This window comes from Thunnus thynnus, chromosome 5, assembly GCF_963924715.1.
Source record: "Thunnus thynnus chromosome 5, fThuThy2.1, whole genome shotgun sequence".
Taxonomy (NCBI): domain Eukaryota; kingdom Metazoa; phylum Chordata; class Actinopteri; order Scombriformes; family Scombridae; genus Thunnus; species Thunnus thynnus.
Window position 1 is genome coordinate 6,290,034 of NC_089521.1, and position 24,963 is coordinate 6,314,996.

A 24,963-nucleotide genomic window follows, 5' to 3' on the forward strand; every position below is an offset into this window, starting at 1 on the left:
TGTCTAACTTAAAATATGTAGGCTATACGAGTAAATATTGTATCAGAGAAAACTACCCTGAGCCAGTAAACAACCCTGAGTGTGAATTTTGAACAGCATGAAACTCCCCATGGTCATTTCACATGATGTTCAAGCGGGCAGACTAGAAGATTTCACACCACATAAAAAAAAAAAAATTAAAAAAAAAAGTTGGATGTTTGAATGCAGGAATGTTACTGGCGGGTGTGCAAACAGGTTGTTTTCATTCTGAAAGGTCAGTGGGTTGTTTTGACTCCAAATCTTGGTCAAGGGTACACTCCAGACGTCAGCCATCCGTCAGTGAGTTTATAGTGCAGAGTCACTCCAGATGGGATCCATCACACACAGACATGCAGGCTGATGCTGTTAGTTTAACCATCTCCAGCTCCGAGGAGAGTTTTTCAGTTAGGTAATACTTCCCAGGTTTGGACGCACACACACACACACACACACACACACACACACACAAACACGCAAACACACACACACACCCACACACACCACATGTTTGGCGATGCAGAAACAAAGCCATGCATACGAGAACAAATCGGTTGGGTGGAAGTTTATTTCATTCAGTTTATTTCCGTGAGGTTTCATTATTTACACACAAACCCACAAACATTTGTTACTGAAAAAATAGAAGTTGATCTTGATTATAGTATTTTAAATAAATGAGGAAAGCTGCAGTTAATCAAAGTTGTGCATGTTTCTTTGTAATCATGTCAGAAGAAAAGGAGGGTTGAAAATGTCATAAGGAACAAAATAAAGTAAAAAGGGGGAAATGGATCAAAATATCATCTAACTTCAACTTCTTGCTTCAGTCTGCTCCAAACTACGCATTTAATATGAGACCTTAAACCCTGCATTTCCATAATCCCTCATACTTTTCTCTACACCATAATAAAACTTGAGAAGATGGAAGAGTAAAAGGGGTGCAGTGATGAGGAGAGTGACAAATTTACTAAGTAGCTCCAGACGACCTAAAGGTGCGAAGATACTCTTGCGACACCTGCTGGCCGGCACACACTGCTCACTCTTATTGTGAGTGCATGTGTATCTAAAAGTGTTTACAAAGGGATTACAGTCGGTGTGTGAGGAGATGCTGTGAGGAAAGCTGAGAAGGTGCTTCACATACACCAATGTTCATGTAGAAAAATGTGCATGTGCATGAATCCACAAGAAATGATCAAATAAACATACATCAGGTTAGTTCTTTTGAAAAGCTTTATTGGAATGTAAATGATTTATCATGAGAATGGAGTAAATTCAATTACTCAACATTTGAAGTTCGTTGTTCTCCAAGCTTCTGCTCAGGTGTCCTTGAGTCTGTTATAGCCAGAGAGCGCAGCATATTGGCAGCTACACAGCATCTAATGCTTGTCAGGAAGTCATATTAAGTGATGTTCGTTTATCATTTTTTCATGAAACACGACAAACTCGTCATGTGCGTAAATGCGACTGTTTAGTTTACAATGACCTTATCTAATTTCATGAAATCTTTCAATTCCCATGTTGCCCACAGTATTCACTACACAGGGCAGAAAATGAAGTCATGTTCGTTGTTCATTTGTTTCATGAAACATGTCAATTTTGGAGAAAAAGATGCGTAAATGCGCACAGAGATGACGATTAATAAACAGAACTGTATTTCTCATTTACTTTTAATATGACTAGACTCACTTTTGAGTTTGTAATGACTAACTTAACTTCATGTCTTTCAACCTCCATGTAGCTCACAGTCTATACAGAATTCAAAAGTAGTTGTCGTATTAGCACATCAGGCAGAACATTTGTATTTTCCCCCAAAGAGGCAGCTCCATGTGTGAGATTCCCCCCCCCCCCCCCACACACACACAGAGACAGCGTGTTTACTGCGCGTGTGTGTGTCTCTCTGTGTGTGTATTAGGGGGGGCTGGCTCTTATTATAGTGCGGAACTCCAGTTTGGACCTTCCCTCGCTTCAAGTCAAGGAGACAGCCGCGTGCACCCGCGCTCGGTTATTTGGCGGCCCCCCGCTGCTTCCAGGCTCTCTATCAACACAGTGATCCGGGAACAGCAGCGGCGCCTCTGTCCTCTCTCCCCGCTCAGCACCGCTTCTCCGTGGTGCGCCTCAGACGCGCTCTCCAGTTCAGGATGGGATCGTCTCCGTCTCGCTCTCGTCACCTTTACCACTGACTGTGACGCTGCTGTAGTTTGGAGGGAGTTCCTGGGGAAGGAGCTGGAACTGATCCTCTGTCCGCTGTTTCGCTTTTTCACTACTGGGTTTTTGTTTTTGATTGAACTGCCACTGTAGACTCATCTCCGGGCTATACGGCTCCGAAATGGGAATGTATTTGCATCTGCTGCTTTTGCAGTATTATTTAGTCTTTAGTTTTGTGTGCAACGCCGTCGCTTTCGTGGAGGAGCCTTCCGGAGGCAGGTCGGACGGGTACTGCGGGCGGATCCTACGGGCGCAGACCCAGGGGACCCGGAGGGATGGGCACCATGAGTTCAGGCTCAGAATGGATGGGGACCCGGAAACCTACCAGCCTGGCAGCACTTACAGAGGTAGAGTTTGTTTTCAGACTCCATCTGCCCAATCTGTGCGTAAACCTGCACGAAATGTATCAAGTGGACTGTTTATCAAGCTGGAAAACGGTGCACGTGTACTCTCTATCTTTATTTATTACTGGAAAACTTGAGTCTTTATGTATAACCACCATGTTCCCTCTAACATTTAACCCAAGTATTCAAAAAATGCATTAGAAACTACAGCCTGCGGAACAAAATTTCCAAACTATTCGGTCTGCCTACCCTGGCTCCTGCAGAGCGGCTTGTGGTTTGATAGGGCTACTTAGTGTTATAATGTCTGACCTATATTCACTTCCTCCCCTCTCCCTGCATGCAAGTGGACACACACACACACACACACAAACAAACAGCACATATAGATCTGGCTCCAATTAAGCTGACCCCTACACATTTAAAGTCGCAATCCTGCCTGTTGGATTTGGCCACATAGAGAAAAAAAAAACGCTGGCTTACTTAGAGATTCTTGGTGAGTTTAAAACTGAACAATAAGCAGTTTTCAACTTAAAATACAACTGTTTAAAACAGTTTCTCTTCTTTCTCATCTCATGCTACAGTTTTGACACAAAAACAAGGAGGAAAAAGGAGGATCACCTTGTCTTAGAGTCTCCCACCGAGATCTTACTTTAGATCATGCAATTTTTGGCTGTGACGCCACATTTACTAATCCGGGAGTAAATTCTAATCAGCTATTAGGGACCTGTGAAGGACACCATCCAGGGATAAAAAAAAAGAAGTTATTCCATAAGCCTCTACTGCCTTTAAGTAGCAAATAAGTTCACTTTTTTAAAAAACAGATAAGATTGAAAATATTGACATCTTCCCTCTTGGTGCTGGGAGCGAGTTTGAAGATAAATGAGCTGGTGTGAACGTGCAAGGTCAGGTTTAAAAGATGGTTTTCTTTGTAAAATGATTTTACTAAAGGAGGCATCAAAATAATTAGGGTACAAGGGTGAGACGTACTGAATAAAATTTCACCCTCATCTCATTACTGTATATAGCTTTCATTCCTGGCCTGCTCCCCGCACCAGACTCCCTACATGGGATTTATAGGCTCTACATTATTCTAAGGTGAGATGCTAAGCTCCTATTTACAGTCCTCACTCTTCCATATCGCACTGATGCTCACAGGAATGCTGCTTTCCCCCTCGGCTTCATCCTGGGTGACCCTGCGTCATGCAGTGCGACCCTGATGCGTCAATGTAAAGCCTCTGTACTGCTCAGTGTCTCTGTGGAGTGAAAACACACTCTCTGTCCTCCCTACAGTGGTCCTCCTGGCAGCCAGCCCTGCTTATTTCAGAGGTTTCACCCTCATCGCGTTGAAGGAGGGCAGAGAGGGCACCACAGAAGATGACTACACCGGCCAGTTTCAGGTAAGGATAAGCAGGTGTGGAGAGAAACAGGGGAATCTCTGCATACTGAGTGCGCTCTGAGCTTTCTGGGAAAGTTCGCAAAGATGAACTCATTTGCATGCTTTAATGCACATGGGAGTCGACTTAGCTGCTCCCTGCTGTCTCCTGATATGGAGGTTAAAAGGAGGTGTCGCTGACAGATGCAACACAGCTCCCACAGATGAAGCTAGAACACTGAGCTCTCCTGTTGTGGTGGAGGAGAAAAGAAAATCCTGTCTCCTCTTTGGTGCAGCTCTTCTAGGGTGAGGCAGATATGGCATCCTTCCTTCTAAGAAGCAGATATTTCCTCCAGCGGAAGAAGGAGAGGAAGGAGAGGGCAAGGAGAACACAGAGGGAAGAGGCATGTGAGGACAGAGAGAAAAGAGATAAACAGAGGGAGCTGGGGAGAAAGCAGGAGAGAGATGTGAGATGTTGCGTTCAGTAGTAACACAGCTCCCGCTGAGCAGCAGAGAGCTCCCCAGACTTCCTCAATTACCTCCCGCTCAGTGTAAACAGGAACACACATATGCGGCTGTGTTTCCACACGCTGATCCTAACCAGGCTCTTACCAAACAGAGCAGGAGGCTGCTTTTATGTAGCCAGCTGCTTGAAGAGAGGACGGAGATTTTGCTTCCTGGTTCCACCAGACTTCTGACCTTTAAACAAATAATAATGTTGATTTTACATCATGATGTAATCATCATGTTGTTTTTCTCCACATGCAGACTGAACAGTGAATGTAAGGTTTTTAACCAACTCTTTGTTTTAAACCTAAGATCCTCCTTTTAAAAAAAAATGATGTTGGAAACATCTGTTGGCAAGTGAAACAGTGTGGGTGGTATGAAATGTCCACTATATTTGGGTTTTTCATTGATGACGCAGTGAAATAAACTTTTAGTGACCAAAGTAGTTCCTGTTATGTGAATGAACAGTCAATCAAGGCTGGCGCATGCTTGTGTGACAATAACAATGTTTACATTTCAGTTTGAGGAAACACTGTTTGACGCTGTTCCTCTGAACCCTTTGCACCCAGTGGATGCAACTTGCGTCAATGACCCCACTCCTTCTTCTCAGAGTCTTAATTCAGTCAAATCTGAGCACACAGGCATGATACACATCTGGTGTGATTGAGGATGACTATAACTTTTCAGGGCCATAAATATCTCAGATGTCCCGATCACAGATAAATGTCCATAAATGCGCTTTGAAGTAAAAAAGAAAAAAAAAAGCTCCTTGCAACTGCCCCTTTAATCATCAAGTTTTGAGTTTTCTTCAGTGTCACAGTAATCCAGTGATTTCAGGGAACGTCTGTACATCCATGTTCACAGTGCAAAGAGGAACTGCTAATAGTTCATTCACTCGTTTGCCAGAATGTTGCCAGAAAGGCTAAATGAACAGAGCTCAGGTGTAGCCCACAGCTAACTCACACTGACTCTATGGGAACATTACTTCCTGTCATATAAAACTACAGTATAATGGGAACTGTAGTTCCAAAACTTTGAATTACATTATCATTATTATGACCATCATTTTTTGATATTACTTAAGGCTCAGAATGTCCTATCAACATGGTTCTTATATCCCCTCTCCTGTATCTATTCATATACAGACCTGTGAACATACAGGCAAAGACAGTCAAATTGCACAAAACTATTTTCTTCATAACAATTTTTTTTAAATCTGTTTAGTTGAGGTCTTGGTATTTCTGAGTAACTCAGCTTTTTACAATGTAAGACATGTGGTGACTCTGCCAAAAGCCTGTAAGTCAAGGGATTGAAAACTGAGCAGTGCAATCTAAACATCTGTTCAATGTCTGATTAATGATTGTACATGCACCTTTTATTGCTTTTATATATATATATATTTATATATTTAATATATGCCTTATATACATTTATTTGCTGTTTTCTGTAATGGAGCCTCCTAGTTAAAGAATTTCACATGAGTGGTCTTGTACAACGGGAGAGAAAATAAACATCTTGAATCTTGAAGGATATATTGTAGGGCAGTTGTGTTAGCCTGCTTAAGTTTTAACCAAGGTGGACCTAATAAACTGGCAACTGAGTGTAATGTACACTGTATGGCTAAGAGTAAGTAACCTCAACATTAGACACATTCCCAAACCATGAGCATTTATCTGCTGCTGTAACAGCACTCTCCAGTGAAGGCTTTCTGCAGAATTTTGGATCCTGGCTGTGGGGATTTGCTCCCATTCATCATTGAGGTCAACCACTGATGTGGGGAGATAAGGCCTGGCTTATAGTTGTAGTTCCATCCCAAAGGTCAGCCCGGTTCTTCTACACCAAACCAGGAAAAGCATGTCTTTATGGACCTGGCTTTGTGCACGGGGGGAATATCATGTTGAAACAGGAAAGAGGTTTCTTCCAACAGTTGCCACAAAGTTGGAAACCCATTTTTGTCATAAGTATGCTGTAGCATTAGGATTTTCCTTGTAGAATAGATCTGGAAGTAACTGATCCGTTTGTTACCCTCGCTGAGGGTGTTTTCAGTTCCATTTGTTAGTCTGTTAGTTGGGATGTTACCAAATTCAAATAAAACGTGGTTGACAGTCCAGCCATGGGCCAAGGAACAAATGATTAGTGGATCTTGAAATTTGCAACAATTGCAAGATGGACAATTATGAACATTTTTGCGGTTTTCAGAAATACTGCACTGATTTAAATGAAAAATTGGCACATGTATCTCATGTTTCTCTATCACCATGTGTATTTTTTAATCCAAATCCAAATGAAAATGCAGTTTCAAAAAATCTACATTGATTAAGTTGCTCATTTGTTCCTCTTGCTACTGGATCTTTGCTTCTTATGTGGTATAAACTCTTGATGCCTGGCTGAGGTTTGACCTCTCACAGCAGCACTGGCTCTGGATCGGCTCTCCGAGTTTTCCTACCTCTTAAATTATGAACATCCTTTGCGAGTATAAGCAGTGCTTTACAAATGATAAAACAATAACAGCCACAAGATAAAATATAAAAAGTGTGGCATCAATTAAATCAGTGACATTTGAGAATGAACACCAATAATTGAAACAATTTGTTTATTTATAAAAATGTGCCTTCAGTAGGATTGTGGTTTTGTCTGAATCACGATGAAGGAAAGTGTGAGACACCCACTGTGGAAAGCAGCTGGGCAGTCACAAAGTGCTGTTAACATGCTCGGATCGTTTTAGTTTAAACAGTTCAAGCTCAAACATCTCAGCTCACTCTGCTCTATTTGATTTCTGCTCTTTGCACAATAAACACCTCATAGTCTCAACCTCACAGGCCCAACAGAGTCCTGAGTGAGGCGGAGACCAGGAGTAGAGCAGAGGCTGGAACATTGTAGATTGAGCTGGAGCAAAATTGAAGTTGACAATCTGGCTTTGCAATCTCTTTAATTCATATTGGCAAATCCATCAGACACTTCACGTTCTGTAATTGACAGTTGTAATTGACACTTTTATCCACATGTGGAAAACGATTAAGGCCTCCAGAGATAAGCTGCTGCCAGAACATTGTCAAGTGTTTAAAGAATATATTTGGATCAGAAAAGTTCTGAAAAGTGTGTCTTGCATGACGCTTCATTATAAACACACAACGTTATCTCATTGGATTCTTATAATAACAAAAATTAGTTTGAGAATGATTTGATTTATTAAATACGCCGTCCTTTTAGTCACAGTTATATTAGCAGGTGGATAAGAGGAGATGCAGCATGACAGTCAGTCTGGCTCTTTATCTAAATGACCTCAATCCATCAAACTCAGCTTCTTTTTATCAGAGAGGTTTACATAATAATACTTATGTAAAGTGAAGTTTATAGAACAATTCATATTCCTGACAGTTTATTTTCCACAAGTTAATTATGTAGTGAGTTTTGCAATGTCATGATTGTTATTGTGCAGTGGAAGAGGAGCCAAATGAACACAGTTGTGGTTCCCTGTACGGCTGTTCTCTCTGCTCGCTCTCTGGTACTTCGGTTGTTTCTGGCATCTGTCCTGGAATGTGCCCGCCTGCTGTTTCACTAAAACACCACAACCACGAGAGTCGCTGCTCATTGTTTTTTCCTTAAGCAATAATCTGCTCTTTGTCCCCAATACTACCATTAAAGGACTTCTGTCTTAATGTGTCAGACCTTAGAGAGTATGTCTGCGAGTGTGCATCTGTGTGTGTGTGTGAGACTCAGTATCCCTCTGAGTCTGCAAGTCATTGTTTGGTTGGGAATGAGTGTCTTTGTACTTATATATGCACCGAATGGGCATGTGTGTATACGTGTGGGTCTGCATGTGTGTTTTTCCCAGCCCTCTTTGCATTAGTGTGGGACGTGGGTCATATTTATCTAGGCCAGCAACGTGTTATTGCTCAGGGAGACAAGCAGAGTTTGTTTGGATAAGGGGAGAGATGAGCAGACATGAGATATTATCTTCTTTTTTTCTTGCACAGATTATCTAGGGTTCTGAGTTTAGCTGGGGATAAACAAACCAAATCAGTTTAAAGTGGCACAGCAAGTCATAGGTTTCAGACTGAAGCAATTACATAAGTCAAGCAGAGCTTAGAGGGCTTTAAAGAAAAGGATGTGTAAGATGTGCACGGGGTTGAAATGATGGTGACCTGATATGTAGTATAATCATGCTCAAATGTGATCCTAGCGTAATTATTGCCTCTCTAAGCACCATAAGACAAATAAGTACTACAGGAGCCCAGGACTTGCACCCCCTCCTTGTTTTCTGATTAACAGGAATTCACAAGGACATCTTCAAGTAACTTTCAGTGGAACCACAGAACAGTTTACACAATGTTTATTTATTATGCTTGACAAGCTGGTTGGTTCAGATGCGTGAAGTCTGCATAAATAATGCTGTGCTCTGCACTGATTGCACTGATCATGACTTATTAAATACATAATGCATCAAGACTATGAGTGTGAGGCCATTATTTCCTACTTACTGCACTCCATGGTTCTCTAGGGACTCAGTTGTGGTTCCTCAAGTGTCGGAGAAAATGAGCTCAGGGAGGTGACAAATCATTTTGAGGGTTTTGTGATTTGATGTAAGAAATGTGAGCATAATAGATTTTTACAAGTCAAGTGCAAAGCATTTTCAGATAAATGAATGGCCATTATGATAATCTGTATCACAGATAACATAACAAGCTATACCTAGAATTGGATTGAGGTTCATTCACAGGAGGCAGAGCAACATGAGTTGTTGGTATTCATAAATGCCCCAACCAACGAGTAGATGTCACTAATGCAGCAACAACAACTGATCCCTCACTGGCTTCCCACCAACAAACATTGTGTTTGATAGAATGCAAGCGAGAGCAAATTGGAGGCATCATTACTGGAAACTGAACCTTGGGTCTTGACATTTTGCACTCGTGCATTAGTGCTCACACTGTTTGACTGACAATTGATCTTGAAGTTGCATACATAAACACTACAGCGAAGATCATTTAGCACCAAAGATGAAGACTAGATGAGGATCCAGAGGTTTTTCATCTCTCATGTACATGTACTTACATATACTGTATTTTGTGAAATTATGGTAAATATGCTCTACTCTACTAACTGGTAGACTGAAATTGCTTGAAATAGGAAACTAAATACCACTGTTTGGTATCATTTAAAAAAAAAAAAAACGTCGCCACAAGCAGAAATTGATTGAGGAGGACTGTTGTAGTCTCAGAAGCTCTGTGATTCAACCTTGGTGTGAGTAGGAGCCTGTCTAGTTTATTCATGCTGTTTCTTATTGAGAATAGCCTAAACAAACTAAGTGGGCAAAAACAGGCTGGAAAACAGACACACACGCAAACACACACACCCTACATGTGCACACATACACAAAGGCCATGTTTACTTGTTCAGAAAAATATTGGCCCTGCACTATGGTTAGGTTATTATGCAGGTTAAATTGTTGACATGAAACCGTGATACCCTGTAAGTGAAGCTCCCTGTTGCCATGAATAAACCAATAACCATCATTCTTCTGTCCTCAGAAGAAAACAGCTCCATCCAGTCTACAAAAGAGGATGAAATATTATATGTATATATATATATATATATATATATATGACAGCATCAATAAGCCAGTGATTGACAGGTGTGACTAATTTACTGATTTAAAAAAATAACTTGTATAGAACTTGAGAATATAGGAGAAAATGTGAGGTTGTATTTTGAAATTGGAGATACTTTAGCAACTCAAAACAGCTGTCAATTAAACACATGACTTGACATTTCTTTTAGGGGAAAGAAATGATGATACCAGTTGGAAAAACTGCTTGTTTTAATGCAGGTTTACTTTATTTGCAGACAGCAGTCAGTAGCAGTTCAGTAGCGATTCAGTAACAGGTCAGGTAAAAATCACACTTTAGGTCAAAAGATGGAATGCCCAGTGCTTGTAATGGCTAGCCTTCGTCATGGAAAGTCTTCGCCTTTACCACATTGCTTATATATATCTCGGTGTGATTTAGTCTTTTCCCTGAGTACGCTCTTTAGTTAAGGTGACAGACTTGCCTGTTATTGTCAAAGCTTTTCACACCAAAACCCCGATAACGTCAGAGCTTTCGCACAAGAAAAACAGAGATGAGAAAAGGACATGACAGACTTAAAGAAATGCAGAAAAGAAATCATCCAACCTTTCTTTACAAGTCAAATTTTTGTGTCTGCATGAACACAGACAAGACACAAACACACACACACTCCTTGGTTTGACAGCACCGACAGCATTACAGCTCATAGAAACTTTAAGAAATTCTCTTAAATTCACCTCTACAAAGCATTGTTACTCTAAAAATGTGCACATAACTGTGCATTTTAGAAAGAGCTTTGGGGTTATTTTTACATTAAACAGACCCATTGAACAATACACTGCCTTTTCTCCAGTGTTGTTTTGTGTAATTGAATGCCACAAGCCACAGAATTGGCTCCATTTGCTAGGAAATAAACCTGCACACACACACACACACACACAAAGAGTAAGTCTTTTACAGAGTAGCTGTTTGGATATGTGACACTGCTGCCTTGGTTGGGTGGCTCAGACACAAAATGTAATATGATGCAATATTGGTGATAGCCCCAAGATCTCAGCGGTATTCTGCAGTAATAGTATGGCTTTGATTGATAGAAAGCTCAAGGCAAAATGGCGGCGCCTCCAAGGTCTTCATCGAGGCAAGAGAACTTTGTTACTTTCTGAAATAAGCTCATCTTCGAGTGTTGATGTGACATTTCAATCTATCTGTCTACCTGTTTTTCCTCTGAAAAGATTCATCTCCGCACTTAAGTCCCAAAGGTTGTAACTGTATTCACTCTTTTGTAACTGCTTTGCATTTAATTAGTAACCTGCAATGTGTGCTCACACCAACCACACGGGCACGCACACACACACACACACACAGCCACAAAAACGCACACCTACACACTAATATCACTCTTATTGTCAGTTTTCTCCAGGGATCCTGGGTGTCTGTTCGAGCCTGAGTTTGCCTTTGTCTGTCTCCAGCTCTCTGTCTCTTTGTGTGCATGATGGTGTATGTGTATGTGTGTTTGTGTGTGTGTGTGTGTGCGTGCGTGTGCGTGTGTGTGTGTGTGTGTGTGTGTGTGTGTGTGTGTGTGTGTGTGTTTGAACAGGGCTTGGCGTTTGCTTGTGCAGGCACTCTGAAGCATCTGTGTTTACCGTCTCAACAGAGAGCGAGAGATTGAGGGAAAGAGATTGAGATAGACAAACCGTGGACACACACAGACATGCCAGCCTCTGCAGTGAAAACAAACGCTCCTTTGCCAGTCTTCCCACACTCCCTCTAAACCTCTCTCTTTCTGTCTCTCCTCCTGTCTGTCTGTCATTCCATCTCTCACAGATATCCTGTAAACAAGTGATGGAAAACTATTGCTTGAAACTTTAACCACATGAGCTGGACTTGAGTCAAACTTGACCGATGACCTTGAATTCTTCTTTGACAAAATCAGAAAAAAGACTGGCAACCTGGTTTAGACTCGAACAGCAATGACTTGACTTCACCTGGGCTTGTGCCTGGTAACTTGAAAGACTTTGTCTCCCCACTGTAAGCACAAATTGAAGGTGTCGTTTCTGGACCAGCAGCAAAGAGAGCACAGGCAAACTAACGAACTGACACATTCAGACGGGATGGTGGGTATGCATGCAGCCAAATGCCATTCACATTCGGACTACAGATACTGCTCTCAAACAGGGGGTTGCCAAATTAGAATGAAAAACAAGAAAAAAAGAAAAGAATATCGAGTTTACAACTTGAAATCCAAAGTGTAGGACTTGAAATGTACCTGTTTTGTTGTAGGACTTGACTGTCTGGGCCTACAGGAGGATTTGATTGTCTTGACTTTGAACCCAGTGTTTAGGACTTGGGACCTAACCTTGGACTTAGCTGTCTTGACATGCGACTTGACTGTCTTAATTTGATTGACTTGACTGTATCGATTTGGGACTTTCTGTCTTGAATGTTGACTTGCTAGTCTTAAAGAAGGGTTTCCATTTGAAAGTTTAAAGTTGATGAAAAAAAAGGTCACTATCTTGACCTTAAATTGGAATTTTACTGTCCTGACTTGGGGCTTAACTTGGGACTTGCTCATCTTGAATTTGACTTTGATTTGCCTTGGAATGCACCGTTAGGACTTTCAGGATTTAACATTGTCTTTCTTGTCTTCACGTGGCACTTAACTGTCTTGACTTGGGATTTAATTGACTCACTTGTGTTGACTCTAGACTTTACTGTCTTGAGTTCAAATAGGCCTACCCTGACTTTGGACTTGACTGTCTTGAATTGGGATGCATCTGTCTTGACTTGGCATTCACTATCTTGACCTGGAACATGACTTGAGATTTGACTTCAGCAATGATTTGGGACATAACAGACTTGAGTTTGGAATTGACCATTTTGACTTGGAACCCAGTGTTTAGGATTTGGGACTTACATAACAGTAGGGACTCACTTGTCTTGACTTGCCATCTATGACTGTACTGAATTAGTACCGAACTGTCATGAGTTCAAACATGCCTGTCTTGACTTAGGTCTTGTCTGCCTTGACTTGGCATTGACCATCATAATGTAGAATGTAGAATGACCATCATAATGTAGAATGTAGAATGACCATCGTAATGTAGAATGTGGAATGACCAATCCCAAGTAATGTAGAACATTACTTGGGATTAGACTGCATTGACTCTGGTCTAGATATACTGTCTTAATTGTATTATTATCATCGCTATCGTACAGAATGCAGTTTTCCAGAGGACAAATGCAGTGATGGACACCCGTCCTATTCATACACTCTGTCATTGTTGTGCCATTGCTCTAGATGGTAAGTGTGTACATATACATGTGAGACCTCAGCTTCACTACACAAAATAAGCTATATTTTTCTTATGTCTAGACACAGGTTTTAAGTATTATCCTTGTACCATTTCAGTTTCAATTTATCATGTTAGGCCTGTTCTATCTCTATATTCCCCTCTCTCACAGAACTCTCAGTCTGTCTGTCTATTCTTTAAGTCTATGCCTTCCTCTTCTTTTATGTTTCTCTTGCTCCTTTTCTGTCCCTATCTTTTTTATGTCTCTCCCTGCTCTCCATCTCTTTCTCTCTTTTTCTTCATGTGCTTTTTAGCCAGTTGTTTGTGCCTGCTTTTGACTGACAGAACATGAGACTTCGTGACACAAAGTAAACCAAATTGTGAATAAGGAGGCATGGGGAAGTCAACATAGAAGTACAGAGAAGTGTCTGTATGTGTGTGTGTATGCATGTGTATGTCCAGATCTGTGTTCATTTCAGTATGTTCCTACTTTGTGCGTATGTGTTCTTGTGTGCGGATGTGTGCGTGTGGAATAAATAGGGGTGTTTGTGAAAGAAAGAAAATGAAAAAGAAGGAAAGAAAGAGCTGTCTTTGACTTTCTTCTCCCTTTTAATGTCCTATGAGGACATTGGGACTGGGTCTTAGGTCATTGTTATTGTTGAGCCGAGGCAGCTGGAGAACACTAGCAACAAGGTCATAGGTCATGTGTGCATGTGTGTGTCTGTGTGTTTAGTCTTTAAAATGTCTGACAAGGTCCAAATACTTCAGGGCTGGGATAGACGCATCTTGAATACACAAGGCTGTTTTTATACAAAGCTTCACTTTGGGAATTTGAGAAATGTCCTTTTTCACACAACTTTACATTTGGCTCAAGCTGATGTCACTGCTGTGATTTAATGAGGAAAAAACAATAAGTGATCGAATCAGAATTTAAGATAGGCCATATTACTGTCACTGGTGCTGTTTTAAGCATAGACATCAGTTAGCCATCGATCAGATTAATGTTGACTTGTGAGTTTATTTAATGGCTCACTCCCCAAACTTATACATTATTAAAACTGGACATGCACAGTGCACACATCTCTGCACTCTGCAGCTGCCCCCATAGCACAGTACCTCTCATCACTGATGAACGAGAAAGACTGCTCACTCTCTGCACCCACAACATATTTACGAGGATGCAAAGTGCATAAATTCTCCTCTGATAAAATCACATAAACCTAGCCTCTGCTAATGTGTTATTGTAGGTGAGCAAGCAAAGGAACAAAACAAACAAATAAATAAACAGAAGCTAGCACTTTTAGTCGTTTTAGTCAAAAAGGTTGTTTCCATTATGGTTTTCTTTATGTGGATAGCTGTTCCTCAAAAGGGCCTTTGGCAGAAAACAAGACTTTTCCCCAAATTTCCTTTATTGCTATTGGTAAACCTCTTTGACAGCTTTGATGTTTGATGTTTAGTTGAATGGTTAGTAACTGTAAATCAAAATGGATTACCTATAAGCAACTGTTTTCCTCATGAACATTTAATTGTAAAGTTAATATTCATGCACAATTATTTTCATTAATGATTTATCTGATTATTTTCTCTACTAATCGTTTTGTTTATAAAATATTAGAAAACTAGTGAAAAATGCCTGTTACAATTTCATGGTGATGTCAAATGTCTAGTTTTGTCTGGTCAACAGTCCTAAATCCAAAGACATTCAGTTTACTATCATTTATGACAAAGGAAAGCTTCAAATCCTCAACTTTGAGAAGCTGCAACCAGCAAATGGCATTGTCATTTTTGCTTAAAAATTACTATAACGATTATTCAATAATCAAAATAGTTGATAATTAATTTTCTTTCAATCAACTAACTGATTAATTGAGGAATTGCATCATTTTACAAAATTTGGACCAAATATGACATAATCCCTGTTGTTTCCTAGCCTTGCAAAAACCAGATTAAATCTTGCAAGTTAAAATGTTTTTCTAAAGAAGTTAAGTCTGAACAAGACTAAGAGTTTACTGCCATGCTAACAGCTCTTGCAAGTTGTAATGCTCATTGTAAAGAAAAACAGTTGGTCTAATTGAAATTTTGACCTGTTGATGGCGGTAGATAAAAAGTCAGGATCACCAAAATTCACAAAGACCATGAATGTCTGCAACAAACTGCATAGTAATCAATGACACAAATGTCAACCTGCTCATGGTGCTGGAGGTAAAGTCACCAAAGTCACTAGGAATTTACAGTATCCTCTGGGCACCATAGATACTGTATCTGTGCTAATGTTAATGCCAATCCATCTAATAGTTGTTTCCTATTTCCCCCCAATAAAACAGAAATGTCAACCTCACAGTGGCCCTAGAGTCAAAGTCAGAGGATCATCAAAGTTAGTCATCCTCTGTGGACCATGAACACACACATATTCATGACAATCCATCTGTCAAGGACCAAACAGTATGGCTCAAGAGCACCAGGTGTGTGATACAATTTCAAAACTAGGGTCCTTTAACTCAAACTCAATTAAATAAACAGCAAACTAACCTAAACTGAACATAACTGACCCACTAAATGACACAAAGGGAGGGTATATACACACAGGCTAGCCTATGCAGACATAGAAGGGGGGCAGGAATAAATAATTAACTCTATATCACAAATTAATCTTTAATATCAACAAAGATTTAAATCAAAAAATATTTAGAACCAAACTAACTGTCCAACCCAAGAAAAACAACAAAACTTAAAATCCCCAAATAATTTAAGTTGCCTGGATCCTGAGAGGCAGACTCCCCTCTGGCAAACCCAGTTGGCCTCTTCCACTTCCTACTTGTCACAGTATAAGAGGCCATCTTTACTGGTGCCACTTCTTTTGGCCAGGGGAGGACTTGCCTGATCCATGAAAAACAAAGGTAGAACAATTTAACTCAAGCAGGAAATGTTAATGACAGAATGTTAACCAAAATGTGTGCACTCAATTTAGCAAACAAACTGCCAGTAATAAAGTGTGTGCTGTATGAAAACAAAAGGCTGTGTGTGCTGTCATTACTTGAAATGTTTGTATATTAACAGTGTTAAAAAGAATACTACTAACACTTGGTGTTGACATGTGGTGCAGCCACCGCACCATCCAATAGTTGTTGTTGAGGTATTTCAGTCTACATCAAAGTGTTGGACTGACCAACAGACTGACATCACCATCCATAGACCCACGCTGCTAGCATGGCTAAAAAGTTCTACTGAGAATAAACTGAGCCTGACCAGATCTGTGCTGTAGCAATCAGATAACTACAGGGAGTATTAGGATGTTGATTTAACTTGCCACCCTCTAATGAACAACTATTTGAACAAGGTTTTATTTTAAATAAACTCAGAAACTGAGTTCAGTGGATGGTTCAGGAGATATCTGACAATATTTCCACCATGTTTTCCTGTTTAAAATTGGAAGCAAATACCTAGAGAGTGGTGTGTTTGTCCAGTAAAGTGTCAGAAGTTTCATGGTGATTGAGAGAAGAACAGATTACCAGTCTACATGCTACCAGAAATAACTTCTATCTCAATATTGAGCCTTGCCAGAACACAGTAAGAGAAAAGCTCTTGTGGCAATGCAAGGCCTGTTGCCTCCTGCAGCAGTAAGTCTCCACTGCTTTGGATCCTCATTTTCTGGGAAAAACTGGTTTGGACAGAAAGATCATGGTGACATTTTCAAAATCAAGTTAATTTGCTTTTCAATGTTAATACTGTATCCTCAATTCTTTTGTTTCTAGATCATTGATGAGGATGACACACAGTTCATGACCAACTGTCCCCCTGCAGTGACGGAGAGTACACCTCGTAGACGCACCAGGATACAAGTGTTCTGGACAGCACCGCCTACTGGGTCCGGCTGTGTTATACTGAAGTAGGTTTCATTTTGAATAATGATGCTCCCATTCCCATAAAATTTTAGTTATATTTGTGTCGGGTGGCAATAACAAAATCCACCTGCAGAAACTTAAACATTGAGATATAGTTCATACATCACAATGACCAAATTCATTTATTTCATGTTTTTTAATGTGTGAATTAAGTTACCATCACATGATAATTGAGCTGTGAGGAGGGACTGTTTTTAAAACTCTCCAAAGTACTAACAACCAAGATTTAAAAGTCAGCTACCAAAAAGTATGAATTAATGAACTATGCTGGTGGAAAATCAAATCCAAAAGACTAGACTTAACACAAAGTAACTGAGGTAGATGGAAATGCCATTAGCTAGATGAAAGGTCAAAGCATCACCAAGGTTTAGAATTATTCCTGAGGGCATGAATGTCTTTACCAAATTTAATGTCAATCAATCCAATAGTTTTTGAGACATTTTCAAGAACGACATTGCCATTACTAGAGCCAATTGATTTTGGACACTTTTTGCATTAATGAGTTTAATTACATTAATTGCATTAAAAGAGTAGTCGACTCATGGGTGTCAGATGTCAGAAGCAACAACAAAGTTCAATAGTCCCTATGCACCGATGATGTAGTCTTGATAAAAACATTAAAGTTATATCTGCGACAGATGATGTTGCTCAATCAAGTTTCAAGTCTCTGCAAGTTGATTATCATGCTGTGATGAAATGAATGGAAATCAATTCAAAAAGCCATATGGTGTGCTTTGGGTAAAGTACAAATGGAAAGCAGTTTTTAGGTAAGATTAAAAATCACCAGTCAAGTTATATAATTCCACAACAACAGGATCACTTTATCCACAGTTTTTCCATTTTTACTTGCACAAAGCAGAAAGCAGAAATCTGGACTGCTTCACTGGCAATAATTATTGTGCCCTAGCATGGTCATTGTTGTTTTTACAGATAGTCGTTATTGGTTATGGGAAACACATTAAGTAAGCTAATGCCAGGTGTTTCTCCAGAAGCTATGACACACTGTGGCTTGTGTAAAGGGACCGGCTCTACAACAAAGAGACAGATGATGATTATGGGGGGCAATTTGTGGTTTGAAGCAGGTTTGACTCTAAACCTGCACTGTTATTTCAACAGTGGTGTGTGAGTGTGTGAGTGTGTGAGAGAGATTGCTTTGTTGGATGCGACTGTGTGAAATGGCAACAACAACTCCAAGAATACTCTGAAACTCTGAATTCCTGGACAGTGTATCAGATCGAAGTGTCTGTATTGTTTCATATGGTCATATGGTATTAAATTGTCTTTTTAAAGGTTCCATAAGATGGCTATGAAACTGCCCCTTTTTCACTATGAGTGTTTCCTCATAGGACTAGTGGTGTAGTGGTAACTGATGAAGTGTGTATTCGATAAATATCATTGATAGGAAGGACATGACTTACAGAAGGTGTTAAAAAGTAGACCCTGACCAATACAAATGGTCAAGGAATATACAGTATATCAGTGAATGTTAGCTTATTGCAGATGATGGTATTGAGTATATGGATATAAAAGAAGATGGAAAGAAGAAAGGAAGAATAAAAAGAATGTGAAATTGCACTGAAGAAATTCAAAGCTATGTTTTAAGTAATTTAGAAACAGTGTTGTTTGTTGTTTTATAGTATGTCTACCAGAGAGCACTAGCAAGTCTTTTAACTGTAAAATATCCTCTTCAGTACATCAGAGTCAAAAATTCTTTAATGTTGAATGTTTACATAATGTATTTATGTGAAAAAATATCAGTTAATATGAATACTTCATAATATAATTTTTTGAAAGCAGTATTAATTAATTTTTTTTGCCACTTGGAGGTCACAAGCTGTAAGTTGTTAGCAAACGGTTGTGCAATTACACAACAGACACAGAGCAACATTAACATTAATTTGGAGTCATGTTCCTTTTAGCTCTGTTTTGGTCTCCACCAGCTCTTGAGGGAAATATCTGCTTCTTTGTGTACTTCAGTAAGTTTCCAACTGCCATGTCTATCTGCCATTTGGTGCTCAGCATGCAGCGCACAGTGTTTATCAGATTTTTCACTGAAAAAATCAGACTTTTCAGACATCAGACTTCTTGAACTCCAGAATAGCTCTGGTTGACTACAGTATATGTTATGCATTGGAATTATTAGCAGATCCGCCGTAGAAGTTTATTATTGGTCGTGGTTAGCATCTCAGGTAGGTCTGAGACGATATTATTATCTCCTGATTCAATACAATGGCAATACTTGGGTGCTGGTTCGATTCAGAATTGATTCTCGATTGAATGAATAGAAAATGGTGCCAAACCATTGACTGGTGTCCTTAGTCCACAATACAATATGAAACATAACTGGCAGATAAGATAAATAGTCGGCAGCGTTTTTATTTTAATAAGTTGCATTAAAAACTGCATTAATTAATTAATTAATTTGAAAGCATTTTACAGTCTCCTGCCTGTATGAGTATAACAAAATGAGGGGAGGCGCAGTGCTCCGCTGTGTTATTAACGTCATGTCTCCAGCAGTGGAGAGCAGCCTCTCTGCTGCTCCGTTAACTGCGGGGAAAGCCATTGTTGTCCAAGAAGATAAGCAGGCGCAGGGTTTTTGAGGCAGAACAGACTTTAAATAAGGAAAACCCTAAAAAAAAAAATTGTGCTCTGAATCACAGTGGCATTTTCACAATAATCGATAATTAAAAGTTATTTGTGCTGCCCCATCCCCAGCATATTTACTGCTCATTATATTTACAGAAGCTATAATCACAGCCAGAATTTCATAGTTATAGTCAGTGTATCCATGATCGTCCCGGCTGCTCTGTGGAGAAAGAAGTATTAGTTTGCGTTTGATTTGAAGACAGCAGAATGCATTGAACCCTGTGTTTAGCCCCTGGACTACAATACTTTGACGCTTGTGTCATGATGAACACATTAATTCCTAATGTAGCTCTAACCAGAGCCACAGGCTGTTGTGGAATTAAGAGGAAAATCATTAGGTAGAAAGCCAGAGAGAGAAAGAAGGCAGAAGATTTTCACTTTGACTAAAAACATAGTGAAAGAAAGATTTGATTAATATGATTAATGGTTTAATGGATTAATGATTCAACAAATGTAATATTGTCTGATTAGAAATGGCTATTACAATTTCCTTGTTTCAGTAATACTTGAGGAAGTACAAAATGTAATCCAGGCCACCTGTGCAAGCACAAACAAATCTTATGTGGGCTCACACACGTATAGGAATGACATTTCTTTACCGCAATATGTAGCTGCTCGCCACTTTTTGATGAATTGAGAATACAAATGATAATCAGACGATAACTCAGAGTGAACACACCTCTGAAAATGTCTCTCCCTCTGTTTGCCACCCTCTCTCTTTCTCCACAGTTCTGCTTTTTTCTCCTCTCTCTCGTTTCCATTTCCTCATCCGACTTCCCGAAGGGAATAACCTCCCTGACACGCATCTCTTCCTCCTCTGAGCGAGATGCTATAACTTGCCCTTACCTCCACAGTATACTCACAGCTGTTACTTTTAATTTATCTGCTGCTGCTGTATGACAGATGGCACGTAGCCATCCCAGTGTTTGCTAGTCCAATAAATCTAGCCCTGCGTAGGGGAACATCTGCTATGCAAATTCACCTCATATTACTGTCACTTTTGTCTGTCAGCAGTGAGATAGAGATTTAGCGTTACCTCATCCGACTTATGCGCCTTTCTGTCTCACTCTTTCTTCTTCTTAACTGTCTGCGCTCTGCTGTTGTAACTTGCTTGTCACTTCATCTTTGTTGAGACCGTTTTTCTTCCCCATGGTTCTATTGACACAATCTTCAGAAGGAAATTCATGACGGTCGGGGAGGAGATACTCCGCAGTACGTCTGCACTGTAAAACATCCCTTTGGACAACATCGGTGTCTTCTATGAATCATGTTGCTTTATACAGGTTGCTAGTTAAAAGAGAGAAAATGTAACTTCAGCTATGAACCTTCATACCAAAGCTGCACATTTTCACTCACTTCCCCCATCCTCCATTTGAAAATTGAAAATAATCACAACTACACCATGGGAATGCCTCTTCATATTTCTTTCACTTTATCTTGCCCAGCCTGGGCAGTCTCTCCTTACTCCTCAGCACTCTGTTATAGAGTATATGTTGCCATTCCAGGATTTCAACACGTCTCTTAGCTCAATCCAAGAAGCATCAAATACAAAACTCCTTACAGTTGGGAGAGCTCCAATACTTTTCCCCATAGAAATCTCATTGGTCCTTTCACTAGTGTAACAGGCCTCCAGGATTATCTTTTAAATTTGGTGCCAACTCCAAAACCTGCTATTTCAAAATCACTGCAATTATTTTTTCAGGAGGAGGGTTGATTAAGCTGTTGGTGACAGCTGTAGAGCTTAAAAAGAGGGACTATTTTTTATTAAAAGATTAGCCACAGATTTAGACTTTTATTTAAATATTTGTCAAAATCCTTTGTTAAGTGATGTGATGGCAGAAAGCCAAATCTACTCAGATTCAACCTGTGTGTAAACTTTCAAATTTTGTCTGACCAAAAGTAAGTTAGAGGAGCTGAAGAATATGTAGTGCCTACTCAGTGATGATTACTGAGGAACAGAGAGGAAAAAACATTGGTTTTGAGTTTAGTGAAGTAAGTTATTCACTGTACTGTGTTGTGTTTTAACTAAGAGCCAGATATTGTCTTTATTTATAACTGTGCATTTGAAAATGAGCTTTGTCTGGAGCCTTTCTTGATCCGTGATTTTGTCTAACACAACGCAGTGATTTATTGTAAGTTAACTGTTGCCCTCACTAGCTGAGATATAGGGTTTGATGAACTGTTTTGCTAATTGCATTCTGTGTTATTAATGAGGTATAAGTACTGATAGAACAATTACATGAAGAATTATATGAGGTCCAACAAGCACACCAAACACAAATGTTTTTTTGTTTGACTACAGCTTAGTTCTATCAGTAATATTTACTTTATACTCACCAAGTTAATTGCTTAGATCTGGGAAGGTGGTGACATCACAAAAAAAGAATCCAGACCATAAAAGAAATATGAGCAGTCAGACAATCAGGCAGGATTTACATAAACCCCTGAACTTATTTGAAAGAGAAAATGAAGGCAAGTGCAAAATTATTAATCAAACTGTCGATTATAAACCTCCATAATCGTTTACATGAGGCCTTCGTAGTTCAACTTTGACCTACTGTACTTCAGTTGTGTGCACATGTAGTCATGTTTCCTGTGAAATGATACAGTATCTCTGGCATTTTGTATGGGCTCATTTTTGGTTTAACCCCTTAATAAAGTGGTTTAGTTTAAACTGGCTTGTTTACTGACTGTACAGTGATATCATAACCAAGACTGATGGGGTGGAACAATTAGTCCATAAATCGAATAGCCAGTCAAGCACATTATAGGGTAACAATTTTAGTGATTGATCAAAATTCACTGCTGTGTGATTATGAAGATTTCTTAAAACTAGGTCACCTATATAGTAGAAATGTGCAATTATTTTTGAAATTGGTGCCCTATGACCAGAGAAAACTGAGAAAAAGGCTGTAGATTCCCCATACCGCTCTTAGGGGGGAATCCTACAACTACCAGAATGCATTGGTTATTGAATTGAATCAGACTGACTGACTCTACTGACAGTGTGTTCATGGCCAGCAGAGCACCAAAGACAAAGTTAGTCAGTAGCAGTATTATATCTCTTTACTGAGGCTTATTTTCATTTACAAAACGTTTTTTCGTCATCACATCTGGATATATTGTACTGGAGTGCAAGGATCATAACACCAATGGCGTACTGGAGTCAGTTAACGTTATGTCGAGCATTGCAAATTTACTGAGTGCTGCACGGTGCTGGTGGACAGTCAAAAAGTCAGCTTGTTTTGGGAAACAATCGTGGATGAAGGGGTGGGAAAAACTACAAGCACTTGTCAAATCAAGTGCTCAAGCTGGATGCAGCCACATAAGTTACAGTTAACACAGTTGCTGTTTGCTGTTCTGTATTCACAGTTGGCAAAGTCCGATATAATAATCTGTCAGAAAACAAAATCAATATCAAAGCACCGTAAAGTTTGTTGCAGCATAACAAAGTTTTCTGTTCTGTCTCCATTCTCTCTGCCCCGGGCATCAGTCAATGCTGCAGCCGTCTGTCTGGCTGTGCCTCTCTGTCGGCTGCTGCTGTACCGTAGCTCCAGTGGTAACGTCCTCCTCCATACTCTGTTGTGTCAGATTCTGAAGCACTATATTTGGCTTCATAAGTTGTAGTAGTGGCACCACATCTTAGCTCCAACATTATATTGTAAAGGTAGTTGTTTGTTTGTGTCAGTGTTAGTGTTTGTTAGGAATCACAGAGAATTCAGCAGCTGAAAGTCTGCGGCTGTAATGTAGCTCTGATAGTACATTGAATATCTTTAGGTGTTAGCCTGTTGGTTGGATAAACAAGCTATTTGATTCTGTGAACTTGGGCATTTTTGGTGGGCATTTCTTACTATTATCAACAAATGATCAATCCATAAAGTGATTTGCAGCCCTATTTAAGACTACTTCATGATCATGTACTGTGAAGCTCCAGTTGGGATTCCACTTTTTTCCCATACATTCGCACAGTGAAGTGATGTATGAGCTGAACACCTGAAAAAAGTCAGCTGTGAAACATGCTCATCAGTTTATAGCAACAGAACAGAACATGTCAGCAGCTTTTAAATAGCTCTCTGTATTAAGTGCTATCTCTACTCATCTCTTACTGGCACTGGAACTAACAACTTCAAGATAAAATGTGCAACTTCTCATCTTGAGGCAGGAAGTGTGTCAGACCTGCCCTCCTCCTCCTCAGTTGGTCAAGTTTTCACCCCAACTCCTGTCATTCATCTTGCAAAGCTGTCTGCCTTGAAGCAGCATGTAGGTGTTGACCATGTTTTTAACTTTTCTGCCACATATTTAGCTTCACTGTCTTCATTTTTTGATGTCACTTTCATCCTTTCCCCAGTTCTTGCTGTTTTTGTGAGTTAAGTTTCAGCTTAGATATACAGTCAAACAGGAATTTAGGCATGAACACACAGGGCAGCAAATAACTGATCATGCAAATACTATTTACTTATTGTTACGCAAGTAATAATATTTGAGGTGTAGGTGGCGTTTTCTCCACCAAGTCCATTATCATTGATTATACTGAGTGTATTATTGAGATTTTACCATGGCCACTTACCTCAGGCAAAAAGAGGCCGTGTTCAGATTTTTATCCTTAAAGTGTGTTTACAGTCGGTTCAACTCATGGATGGGTAAATTCTACCAGTGAGTAGGGTTGATAGCATTTTATTCAATCTGAATCCAGTGTCATATCCCCTTTTTAAATCTAAATTCTTTCAAATTAAAATTAATTATGTTAAGCTCTCAACTCCAAGTAACTACATTTATAAATAACTAAAACTCGAAGATTCAATTTAGATCTGTAATCATAATTTGTTAGCTGAGAAGGCAGTAACACTACTGTTTTTAGCAGTGGCCTAATTGCCTGCGAAATGTTTTGTTTATTGCTCATTACTAAATGAAAAAGTGAGGAGGGATAAAAAGGCTCAGCTTGGTGGATCTGAAATTTTATGAACTGGGAACCTGATCCAAAATGGAAGTAGCTATTGGAACCCCACCTTACCAGTGAGAGTTAACTGGTCATGTGGCACAAAGACGTTGTGATACCATGGTAACATGCAGTGTAATATACTCTACCTTGTGCACTTATTTACAACAACATATATTTGA

At 39.7% G+C, this 24,963-nt stretch overlaps 1 protein-coding gene across 3 annotated transcripts in view; it reads left to right on the forward strand.

Annotated features, from left to right (window-relative positions):
* Positions 1-1,945: 1,945 nt before the first annotated feature.
* The window catches only part of spon1b (spondin 1b), a 97,367-nt gene continuing 74,349 nt past the window's right edge, over positions 1,946-24,963 (forward strand). Inside the window, exons 1-3 of one of the 3 annotated variants that reach the window (XM_067588892.1) lie at positions 1,946-2,564; positions 3,852-3,958; positions 17,050-17,183. In XM_067588892.1, the coding sequence (XP_067444993.1) occupies positions 2,339-2,564; positions 3,852-3,958; positions 17,050-17,183 (467 nt within the window). In that variant the 5' untranslated portion in view covers positions 1,946-2,338. Of the gene's footprint in view, positions 2,565-3,851; positions 3,959-13,199; positions 13,309-16,139; positions 16,195-17,049; positions 17,184-24,963 lie in introns of those variants that run through there. The other 2 variants (XM_067588893.1, XM_067588894.1) reach the window with 2 other exon arrangements.